Source organism: Salminus brasiliensis, chromosome 10 (genome assembly GCF_030463535.1).
Source record: "Salminus brasiliensis chromosome 10, fSalBra1.hap2, whole genome shotgun sequence".
Classification (NCBI taxonomy): domain Eukaryota; kingdom Metazoa; phylum Chordata; class Actinopteri; order Characiformes; family Bryconidae; genus Salminus; species Salminus brasiliensis.
In genome coordinates this window covers 18,411,404-18,423,728 of record NC_132887.1, presented here as the reverse complement: position 1 = coordinate 18,423,728, position 12,325 = coordinate 18,411,404, and the positions used below count along the sequence as shown (strand labels likewise).

Here is a 12,325-nt window from a genome sequence, read left to right as displayed (position 1 = left end):
GTGAAATAATTTGTGTATGCTTGCACAGCTGCTGACCCGGCTGAAGGGGAACCTGGAAGAGGAGAACCACCACCTCCTGAGCCAGATCCAGATGCTGAGCCAGCAGAACCAGACCTTGCTGGAGAGGACCATGGAGAGCAAGGAGCTCTACCATGAGGAGCAGAAACAGTACATGTGAGTGTGTGGATCAGTCACTGTTGGAGCTGCTGTTTGCAATGTGTGAGGTTCTTAACTTGCCTCTTTGTGTGCTGCAGTGATAAACTGAACTCGTTACGGAGGCAGAAGGAGAAGCTGGAAGAAAAGATCATGGATCAGTACAAGTTCTACGACCCGACTCCTAAAAAGTGAGCTCGTCCTCCACATCCTCAAGTCTACACTCACACCAGGGGTGGGGGACTCTAGGAATACCTTCTTAAACCTTGACAAGTCAGCAAATTAGTGGTTGTGTCCGTGTGGAGAAGTCAGCAAACCATGCTGGACTCCAACTCTTGGCTCCCCACCATGATTTAGTGCTCAGGGAAACATTCAGTGAGAAAATCATGAAATTACCATTAAGCCAAAATGCCCCCCCCCTCCCCCATTTCCCACCTCTCTTTTCTTCCTAATTTACTCATTTCTTATTCATAACCATTACATTATGCTACCAGCAATAGAAGACTGAAAGTTAGCATATGCTTCCTCAGAGTCCCAAGAAACCAGCCCAGCCATCTTTTCAAAATATTTGCTGTCATTGGACAGCTGAATATGCTTGATTTAGGGCGCTAACTGCTAATTTTGTTATGCCGGCTGACCGATACCCTTGCTTGCTAGCATTGTGCTGATTGACGAGAGGGAGAGGTAGGGCCATCTCAGAGAGAGTGGGGACAGTTATCCTCTCTTGGACTCCCCGCAGTCTCCTGATCATAGGGCCAACCTAGATCATTGTCTCCAAACTGTATTTCAACCAGAGATAAACTAGTGGTTATGAACAGTTTTAGATGACTGTGTGGAGTGTGTAAAACTAGGACAGGAACAGGATGTTTTTATTAAGGCCTAAACATGAATATTAAAATTAGCATATGGTAGAGGTGCACAAATCATGAATTGTTTATGACCAATTTAGATTTTTTATTTTTATATTTTTTACAGTGAAATTTGTGAGGGGGGGGTTGTTTTGTTAGCCAAAGTGGTAATATAAATGTGATTATTGCCCTTTTAAATAACATGAAATCAAATGAAGTTCTTCATCAAAAGTAAGAAGCAAATGGATACTTTTGAGCACAATGAGTAATACACATCCTGAGAAGCACCCTGCCTTCTCAGTACACTAAGCTAAGCTCCATTACTAAACACATCACTACATAACAGTACTGTATTTTCTTTTTTTATTGTACTTATTCATTTGTAAAAGTATATATTTTTGAAAATCATTGTTGTTCTGGGTATGTGCTCATCTTGCAGGAGGAGCCACTGGGCTGGAGCTAAAGCCATAGCCAAGCTGATCAAGCCTAAGAAGGATGCTTCCCGCGAGAGGCCGGACAGCTCCCGAGAGCGAATTCGCAGCGCACCAGACATTCCTCTGCCAGACATTCCTGTCCCCTTAGACTGCCCTAACAGCAGTCCTCCTCTTCCTCCCCCACCACTACCGCCCCGCCAGAACCGCCTCAGCCTGGACTCACCGGGCAACCACTCGGTGGAGGAAAACCACGTCCAGTCCCCAGTCTTCTCCCCACCACACAACAGTAGAGGTGAGTGCACTCGTCCAGCTATCCAGAGCACACAAACATGTTACTGAAAGGTACTGTTTTAATGTGTTGTGCTTAACTGGATTCAAGTTTAATTTGTGCTACTTTTAACACAGCCAAATGTGTTGTGAAGATTTCATTATTCATATTTGTCCTTATTACACAGTGTGTGCCAGAGATTCATTAATGCACTGCTTTATTCATTAATACTTTCATAAAATGGTGCAATAAACAAATTTCTTTTTCCTGCAACATTTTATTTTTACATGGACACGAACAGCTGAATGTAAATTTGTTTTAATAATTTGACAATAATTTGAAAATAAATTTCACTGATTTTTGCCACATTTTTGTGAAATTAGATATAACCAAAATCATTTAAAGTGATGTGAAACAGTCAATAAATAATTAACTTTACTATTGATGCAGTGATGATAGGACCTGAAGACTAATACACAAAAAAAAATACTGCCTAATACTTAAGACCGTTTTTTTTTTTTTTTTTACAATAGATTTAAAAGTGTCATTCAGCATTTCACATCAAATCATGCTGAATGATTTTATTATTATTATTATTATATCTCAACATTTTACAATTTTACAATAATATAACATTAAAAAATAATAATAAGAGTATAATAATAATATAATAAGAATAAGAATAAATTGTGTGCAAATTGTCGCTGTCCTGCAAAAACCACAAACCTGTTTTTTACCTTTGGACATTATCATGTCACGACGACTTCGTTATTGAAAGTTAAGGAGATTTTTCCCCTCATCCTGCAAAATTGGCATTTTAAAGATGCAAAGTTTTTGCCAGACAGCAACGATGTGTAGATTTTTACAACAGCTTTAAACATGGCTCACTCAGTCAGACTTCAGAACTATAACTGTTCACTTTTTAATGCATTATTGTGGACTGTGTAGGCACTCAAGTTTTCATTAAGCTCAAACGTTCACCAGCTCAGCCATTTAAATCCACAAGGGGGTGTGTTGAGTCTAGGCCATCTCCCTACATTTGAACTCCTCCAGATGCTGCTCTGCTAACACCTTCCTCTGGGTTTTAACTTTAGCTTCATTCATCATGTCTGTCATGATAAATGATCTATAAACTCTCATGATCTATAAACTCTTTGCATCAGTAATCTTAACCCATATGCACTGTTGCATGCAGTTCATCTAATCCTGATCTTCAGTTGTTTCTTCTGAAGACTTTCATGTAATCATAATTATTCATAATCAAACTGTTAACTTTCTGACTCCTCTCTTCTCTTCCACTGACCCCTCTCTCTCTCTGTCTCTCTCCCTCTGTGTTGCTGTGTGTACATTAATCCTTTCTCCCTCATATATATCACACACACACAAATACACAAAACTGCTCCTGCAGTAGTCAAGCGGTTCCGCTTTCTGAGGAGTAAAAGCCAGGAGAAAATGCGGGTACCGCGGTCCCCGCCCCCGCAAACCCCACCCTCGCGGCCGTCTCTGGCCAAACGGCTGCGCTTCTGGGCCTCTACCGACACCCTCATGCCCAACACCACCTGCGAGTCGCTCTTGCAGATAGGCCAATTCTAATCCCTCCATTATTGTTCATCACAGTCATTGTCATCACAATAAGCTCAGTCATAATTAGCCATTCTTCCAATTTTTCCCGTTATATACTTTTTTTTTCAACAAGTTTTTGTATTTATTTATTTAGATTTTTGATTGTTTCTATCAAATTGATGTAGTCTGTTGTTTTGTACGCACTAATAGATGACCGCCAAAGAAGAATTTCTCATTTCACAACTGTAATAACCTTCTTACAGTACACTACTTGGAGGCTTTAGCTCAGTCCACACACTAGGGAAACACATAAATACACACACACACACACACACACACACAGAGGCTGAACTCTCTATGAGTGCTTATATGGGGACCCCTGATGCCAGGCCTGTGGATTCTGAGTAGAAGTTTGCCGTAAGTAGCAGAGCTCTGAATGCATCTGGCTTTGCTGTCGCTTCATGACGTGTGTGTGTGTGCCACCTGCTTATGTGTGTATTTGTTTTTGTTCACTTTCAGATCAACATTGTGCTCACATTGTAAGAATAATGGGAAAAAAAAACAGGACTAACTAAAACAATAGTCATAAAGTGATTTTTAAAGGTGTTGCCTACAAATCATATAACCATGGCTGTGACTGAAATGGATCCCTATTTAGTGCTGCTGTTCAGAGTCTGAATTGTAAAGTGGAATTCCAGACTGATTTTGAGGCACAACAGCCAGACACAATCCACTCGTGATTTCTTCTGAACATCAGAGGTCACTACATCAGCTGGATGTAAATCAGAGTACACTGCAAGTCCCCCCCCAACCCCCCTCCCCCCACATACATAGGAGTTAACACGCATACACTCGCACTAGTGATTAGTGCAGTGTGAACGTACACACAGACTTGTGGGCAGCCACGGGGAGCAGGCATCTGTGGGTTCCGGTCCTGGAGAGCGAACCAGTGACCTTTCGGCCTGATCCATGTGCTGCCTGTTCTTGTGTATGGTCCATTTGTTAAAACTGAAAGGGGAGGGTGGGTCTGTAATGTATTTGAGGACAAGTTATAAAAAGACTTAACAAATGAATAAGCAATAATTATGAGAATCTAAAATTAGTATTTGCAAGATTTTATCTGGAACAATATATATTATTTATTAAGAGTAGTTTATAAATTGATAATGGATCAGTGCTATGTAAATACACACTTTTTATAGTGATTTTTATAACTGCAATTAGCAAGCCAAAGACAAGAAAAAAGTCCCTCAGAGCTGGAGGAAGAAACCTTATGAGGATCAGAACTATTTATACATTTTTGATAGAAGTCACTGTTCAGGGGTGCTGATATAATCATAATATAATATGGATAATATAGTCATAGTAGAGATGGTGTAATGAGATTAATGGTGGTTAATGGTGGTGGTAATGATGATAGTGGCAGATGGTCAATGCAAACTTTAACAGAGTTAGATAGCAGTGGCAGGAGGGTGGGCAGCTGGTCTGACACAGGTGGCAGGGGAGCCCGGTGGTCAGTCTGTTGGGTGGGCAGCTAAATGATGTTAAAGTGGTCCACACTCACCCTGTTTATAACTGTCATAATACATTATTAAATATTTGCGAGAAATATTCCCAAGAAAATAAATATATAAAAGCTGTAATTAAAAAAAACTGCATTCTATGAAAGCATAGGTGTAGCATGTCGGGTGTATTTTTCTTTTGAGAGTATCATTTAATATGTGATGTTCTTAACTTGCCTCTACCTTATAAGCTCTTTATAATGTAATGTAAACAATGACCATGTCTATAGTTTAAAATCCTTTAAATCAGTAGAAATCCATTTACTTCAGGAAAGATTGTCAGTATGGGTATTGTTTAAAAACAGACTCAGGTTGTTCATATAACCCTAATAATGAGATTTCTGTGTAACCCAGTGTCCTGACTTTGCATGAAAACCAGTGCCATGTCTGTGTGTGTGAGCATTGATGCTAGGCAAGGAGGAATAAGACGAATATGCTTCTGTGTGACAGCAGTGACTGGAGCCTGCGGGCCCTGTGTTAACGAGACCAGTCAATAGAAATCTAATTGAGTGTGTGGAGCGAGCAGGGTGCATGGGGGATAAGTTAATTACAGGCAGACTCGGCTTATGGGGACGACGCTGTGAGCGATTGAGGGATTTTACACACTGTGTGCTTTCCTGTGTGGTTTTTCAATAAAATCAATAAGTTTTGGGGGGTAAACAAAACAGGTTTCCTGGTAATTAATTAACATTTAATACTGTATCCATCCTTAATCTTAAAAAAAAAAAAAAAAAAAATGAAAGTTTGGGGATGGACAATGTGCATGTGGAGATGTGGCTTGGTGAGGGGTAGGGTAGAAAGTTGCCAGTCGGAGGCTTTTCTGCTTTGTGCATTGCAGCAGCAACCAGTGGTAATGTAAGCAATCAGAAGGTTGTTTGGAAGACTGTAGCCCAAGAGCAAGAAATGCCAATTCTTGTATAATGCTGCTTCAATGCTAAAAGCTAAGTTGTAGGCATTTTGCTCCAAATCAGGCCAGCAATTAATTAAAAATTTTAAACTGCCATCAGAAGGTTGTGAGTTTGAATCTCAGCAGTGCTGCGGCCAAACATCAATGACCATTGGTCCACCATAGCAGTAAATCCGCAAGTCATCAGCATTAGTCGATCTAATTGACCAACCAGTATATCTGTCAGGGCCTACTCTGCATCTCCTCCTTTCAGCCTATATTTGCATCATGTTGACAAATTGATTAAGCCTTCATACACGTCCATACTTTGCTTACACACACGCTGCTTGAAATTCTTTTCTCAATAGTTGTCGGTTGTTTTTGCCTTCATGGCGGTGTTACTGTCTGTGTATGGCTTTTGCCCATACATGTCTAATTAAGTGAAGACAAAATCCGCATAACCTGCATTTTCATTGCGTAGACTGTTTGTTTACACATGCACCAGCCTGACCTCTGTAGCATTACCGCTGTGCTCAGAGTGAGCAGTATTCTGCTGGATTTACTGCATAAAAAATAGGATTGTTTGAGTAATATGCTATTATTTAACAATATTTGCCAGTCCTGGTGCAGCTGGTTTAGACAGAGATATACTCTTGCCTGAGGGACAGCAGGTTGGCAGGGTGGTAACAGTTACAAATTAGACAAAAAAAAAGAGATTGATTTCTGCCTTAGCTGCTTCTGTGCTGTCCACTTTACTGCCCAGCGGTGTGCTAGATAGATAGAGTGGGGGGGTGTGGAGAGGTGTGTGGGGGTGGCTGGGGAAATAACAGATGTCGCCCAGGTAGATAGAAGGATAAATTGTCTTGGCACAGCTTTAAAAGGCACAGGAAAAAAGCCCACACCTGCACTTCCTGTCAGAGCGGTGTACTTCTTTTTGCTCAGGAAACTGTATGCAGACCCACTATCTGAGTGCAATGGCCAAATTACATGAAATTAAGTGTAAGATTAGTGTTTGCTAAGTGTCTAATGGTGTGTAATAAGAGTGTAAACCTTTATTTAAAGGCTACCTACATTGGTACTTCATGACACGTGTAAGAATCATACAACACATTAAAAATGCAGTATTTGAGAGTTTATGAATAGCTAATGCCAAAAATCATGATATATCAGACTTCACAAGAGCAAAGAATGAAAGCCTGAAGCCAGTAGCTGGTCCTGGGGTTTAAGTGGTTAGCGCCATGTTCCTTTACCTGGGAAAGAGGCTTTATAGCAGTGTTATCACTTTTTATGGCCCCATTGATCGGTGCAATGCCATTTACTTGCATCTAATGTGTATATTCTTTCATTTGTTACAAATACTTGAATTAACGTTTGCAGCAGCAATGTTGTGATTTTGGTGTCGGAGACTTACCTATGTAGATCACTATTACTGGGACCTTCCATCACCACCACCCCCCACCCCGCACAAACCACCAACCGCAAAAACAAACAAAATGAAATATGTAGCTTTGCAGCAAAATACTTGCAGCTCTTTCTTCTGTGGCTGTGATGTCTGGCTCAAGTCTTCGGTTTCCTGTAAAGGTCCTTTGATGTTTTCAGTTGTTTTGCCATTGCCTAAATGAAGGTGCACTGATCACCGGTTTCCTGCCATAGTGAGCAGTGTAGTAAGGTTATATATAAAACGCTCAATTCTTTGTAAATTCAGTGCTTATGCATATGTTATGAATACACATGTAGGTAGCCTTTAGATGTTACTCAGTTTTGATACAGTTTGAAAATAATTTATTGAAGAAAAATGCGTGTAATGAGTGGTCTTTTCAAACTCTGTAGACAGTATCCTGTAAAGCGATGCTAATAATCCATCCGTAATGGCAGTGAAGCGTTGGAAATCAGGGTGTTTAAGATATCTTGTGGTTATGCACAGAATGCTCTCTGGAGAAGAGTACATTTTTGTTAAATTTGCATCTGCTTGCCTCTGCTGGAGTAGCTCATAGCTTTTATCAATACGCTGAGATTGTTATAATGGCTCTTACAGGGTGTTGGAGACATACTGTAAATATGGTGAATTTGCATGTTGACCAGCTGACAGCCTGTAATCCTACCAGTGATTAAATCCTATCAGGATCCTGCATGCTGTGTGTGTGTGTAATGTCTAATGCTGTCCGTATTGATTATACATTACTAATTGAGCAATCTGCTGAATCTTTTTTTTTTTGGACTGTTGTGAACTGTTCGTAAACCATCAATAGACTTTCAGCATACATAGTAATAGAATGCCTATTAATGGCATGTTAATGAGATGGGTGTCCATCAGGTTGTTGCTTACTTTAGCATAGATCAGTAGAGAAATTTGAAACTGCATTGTGATCATATAAGTTGCTCATATAAATCAAATAATTGCTGATGCACCAGTACATTTCTTTATTATTGTTATTAATTAGTAATCCAATTTCAGTTATTGTGACAGCCCTAGCGATGTCTGTTGGCTACATGTGTTCTGTACTAACGCACAAGCACTTGCCCTAACATGCTCTCCCATGCAGCTGCCCGTCACATCCCCCGGAGCACAGCAGCAGTGTTTGTGTCGCAGTGTCGTCGCTGTGTCATGTGCTGGTCTGTAATATTCCATACAGCTCCTAACTCTGCCTCCTCTTCGTCCTCAGGACTGGCTGACAGCAGCAGCTCCAGAGGCAGAGAGATGTACCAGCCAGCAGGGGGCAGCAGTGAGAATGTGAATGGATATGAGGATCTGGCAGTCAGACGGAGGGCCATAGAGCCAGGAGCCTCCTGTTCAACCCCACTGAACCTCAGTTCCCACAGTGCACCAGGCTTCACACCACCCAGCTCACGGCCAGGGCGCAGGCCTAAAGGTAATTGTGGGTAGTCATCTGAAGTGCAGAGTTGTGTAAGTGGATCAGACACCGTAGTGCTGCAGGACTGTTAGTCCACCAACCAGACATATCCAGCCTACAGCGTCCTGTGACCACTGATGAGGGACTAGAGGGTGCCCAACACAAACTGTGCAGCAGCAGATGAGCTTCTGTCATTTTACATCTACATGGTAGACCAACTAGGTAGAGGTGTCTAATAGAGTGGGCACTCAATCACAGACACTGCTGTCTGACCCACTTGTACCAGTGAAAAACACACACACACACTACCACACAAAGGAAGCTGCTGCTGTACAAAAAGCATCGCCACCCATCTCAGGTTTAACAAGACAGGTAGTTTGAAGTGGATGAGACAAAAGTGAAACTTGTCTCACCAAGGCCTCATCCTCACTCTGAAGCATGGTGGAGGGAGCATCATGGTTTGGGGCTGGACGGCTTGCGGTCCTTAAGGAAACAATGAATTCAAAGTTGTATCAAAACATTTTACATGATAATGTAAGTGGGGCTGTCCATCCACTTCAGGCCAGCAACACAATGAACCAAAGCACACAAGTAACACAACTAAAGAATGATTGAAAAAGAGGAAAATGTTTGTTTTGGAATGGCCAAGTGAGAGATTTTGGAGTCCCAGAAATATTGATGATGTTAAAGGTTTGCTGTTAACAGACCCTTTGGAAAGACCTGGACAAGTAACAACTGGGCCTTTTCAGTGATTCAGTGATGCAGTGATTACTACATCACATCCACCAAACTTACTGCAGAGGTTTATACTAATGACTTTCCTGTTTTTGCCTTACTTTTAGGTGTTATTTGGTGTTGGCAGCAGCTTTTGTTGTCCTAAAACACCACAGAGACCTTTATTGGGACAAAAAAGTAGCTACGGCTTTTCCATTCCCACAAGAATGTTTTGACCATAACTTCAATATACAGAGGTTACAAAAAAAGGTGTTCCTTACTTTAATGTTTTCAGCCTAATGTATCACAAGATCAATTATTGTTCCATATCCTTAATAAAAGAGCAACAAACCCGTTCACATAATGCGTGCTTGTAATAGAAGCCAGTGGGCAGTTGTCTCAGCTGCAGTGCTCCTTTTATAATAGAGATCAGCAAACTCTTTGTGCAGATCTATACCTCTTTCTGCAGATATTACGATCAGAGGACAGACATTAGTGCTTCTAAATAAAGTTGGCTTTCAGTGTGTTGGGATGCTGAGGATGTATTAGTTTGGCTGGTCATTAAGGCATTTATTTCACTTTGCATGCACGTGCAGCTGCCAGAACATTAAATGCAATTGAACTTTGATCTGACTGTCATTGAAAAGAGTCATCTTACAGGGAGCTTTCCGTCAAGACTTCCACTTGACTACACTTGCTGTAATAACAGTGCTTTCAGTCTGAGTTAATGTTTATTTGACTTGCCTGGATGTTCTTCCATCTCCATCAACTTGCATAAGCAAGCAGGGATGCTTACCCAAACACATACAGGAAGACAGCTTTAGGCTGCAGTGTACTGTTGTTGTACTGTTGTTGTTGTGTTTTATTTGTTTTGTTTGTTTAAATATAAAACCTTAACTCTGCAAGGCTCCTTTTTGATGGGAAAAAACATATTTGTTTATAGGATGGTTAGGATTATAGGCTAGATAACAAAAAATGAGGTCTGAGAATCAAGCCTGAAAAAAATCCACAGTAAGAAGCTGTGTTATATGGAAAGAGGGGAAACGGACAATACAAAAGCACCATTTACTGTTGTGTAATTGTATTTTTTTAAATAAATAATAAATAAATAAATACTGATACTAATTGCTACTTGCATGCAGGCATGTTTTTGCCTTTGCAATTTTACAAAACAAGTTTCTATGAAAACTCCTTATGGTGATGCTGGTTTGTAACAAGCCAGTATTACTGCACACGTTGTACACATTCAGGAGTGAGAAGAGTCCTACTGTTTAAAGCATTTTTAGTAGGGGTGTAACAATACACAAAAGTCACAGTTCGGTTTGTGGGGGGGCAGGTTTCCTTTCTTTTTATTTTATTTGGACAATTGTGCAAGTCTACAGTTATCATAGCAATACTCCTGAACCACTGTAGTTTCCACAGTGCCATGCAAGTCCAACTGCTTATGGTGCTTTTTAAGTGCGTTAGGCGGCAAGTGAACCTTGTCCACCTGACTTTGTCTCAATCGTGTGGTTTGGTTAAAAAAAACAGCCTTGTTACAATGTAATGATATTATTAGAAGAATTAAAGTACACCTTCTACGTTATTATTTGTTGTAAATATAGATCAATTCTAAATATAGAAAATATTGAGAATTTCAATGTGTCCGACTTCAGAGGGTGTTCATGTGGTGCCTCAATGTGGAAACATTTACATTTACAGCTTAAGGTTTCTAGTGGCACACAAGCTTTGTGAAATCACTGTATTTTCCCTAATGGCGTTTACCATGTAATTTCTGTGCGACTGCATACACCGAACCGTGAACATCAGACCGTGGCAGTTCGGTACAAACGTGCTTACTGTTACACCCCTAATTTTTTTACAGACACTCTGTGAAGAGTAAAGTGCAGTTTGAGTTGTTGTGCATTTGTTTTGCAGTTGGTTAGACCATCTGATTGGTAAGAATATCTAATCTCTGTATGCTACATGCATGCTGAGAACATGGTCAGACACCTGTTTGGATACATCTCCATCAATCTCACAATGCTACTCTAGTGCTGCGTGGGCGGTAATGTGATTTGTTCGGTCAGCGCAGCCCTCATACTGTGATATCAATAAATACAAACTGTGTGAGAGCGTCTGCAAATCGCATCACAAGTGGCAGTCACTATTGTAGAGCCAATAGAGCATTAAGTAGCTGTGCTTTCACCTCGGTTTATAATAAATGTGGGCTCTAAAAAGAAGGACCCTTAATTTTAGTAGAACAAGCAACAGATTTTAGGTCAGAGTGGCTCAGTTGTGGGATATGTAACTGTTGTCGAACAAGTGGTTAAATAATGAATAGTTAAATAATCTGAATAATAATTCTACACCAGTTACCCCAGTATTCTTAGAGTGCACCATAATGCAGTTAATTTTTGTATCTCCCCAACACACCAACTTTTAACTCTGTAAGGACTTGTTAGTGAATTTATTAGTTGGATAAGGTGTGCTGGGAACAGGGAAAGCACTAAAATGTGCTCCACGACCAGGCTGGAGAAAACTGCTCTACAGGGTTTTTTTTCCTGACTGCTCATTTTTGGGGGTTTTCCTGTGTGCAGCCAGATGCAGAAAAATCAAAAAAATTGTGACTGATGAAAAAGACTTGGCTGAAAGAGAAGAACAGAAACTAGGCTGCTTTTGTATGCATGCGTCATTACGTCTGCATCATTGCTAAAAGTGGGATGAATCATCTTCTCTAGTTTTCTGTTCGCTAGTATTTCCTCTGAAATGACACTGATTGAGGAGGTAGATTGGTGTTGTATGCCTTCACTTCTCACCATTTCTGAGAGAGGATTTCATATCAAGAAATGAGTCACTGACCATCCAGTCACACTCACCACAGAGCTGCCACTCACTCTCACTTCCCTGTGCTCTGCAGGATTAATCTCAGAGGAGGACTTGCGTCTGCACTCCCTCGATGCTGGCTTTGGGTCTGGTGGTCATGGAAACGCAGGTAGGAGCCCTGTAGAGATCAATAAGTGTTGAGCCTCACTCGCTGCCTTTTTCTGGCATTCATTTACTCAG

General features: G+C 40.8%; 1 protein-coding gene across 1 annotated transcript in view; it reads left to right on the top strand.

Annotated features, from left to right (window-relative positions):
• The window catches only part of ccdc88c (coiled-coil domain containing 88C), a 66,588-nt gene that overhangs the window by 47,717 nt on the left and 6,546 nt on the right, over nt 1–12,325 (top strand). The window contains exons 23-27 of the mRNA XM_072689574.1: nt 29–174; nt 255–344; nt 1,441–1,727; nt 8,378–8,584; nt 12,180–12,254. Coding sequence (XP_072545675.1) covers nt 29–174; nt 255–344; nt 1,441–1,727; nt 8,378–8,584; nt 12,180–12,254 — 805 coding nt within the window. The remainder of the gene's footprint in view (nt 1–28; nt 175–254; nt 345–1,440; nt 1,728–8,377; nt 8,585–12,179; nt 12,255–12,325) is intronic.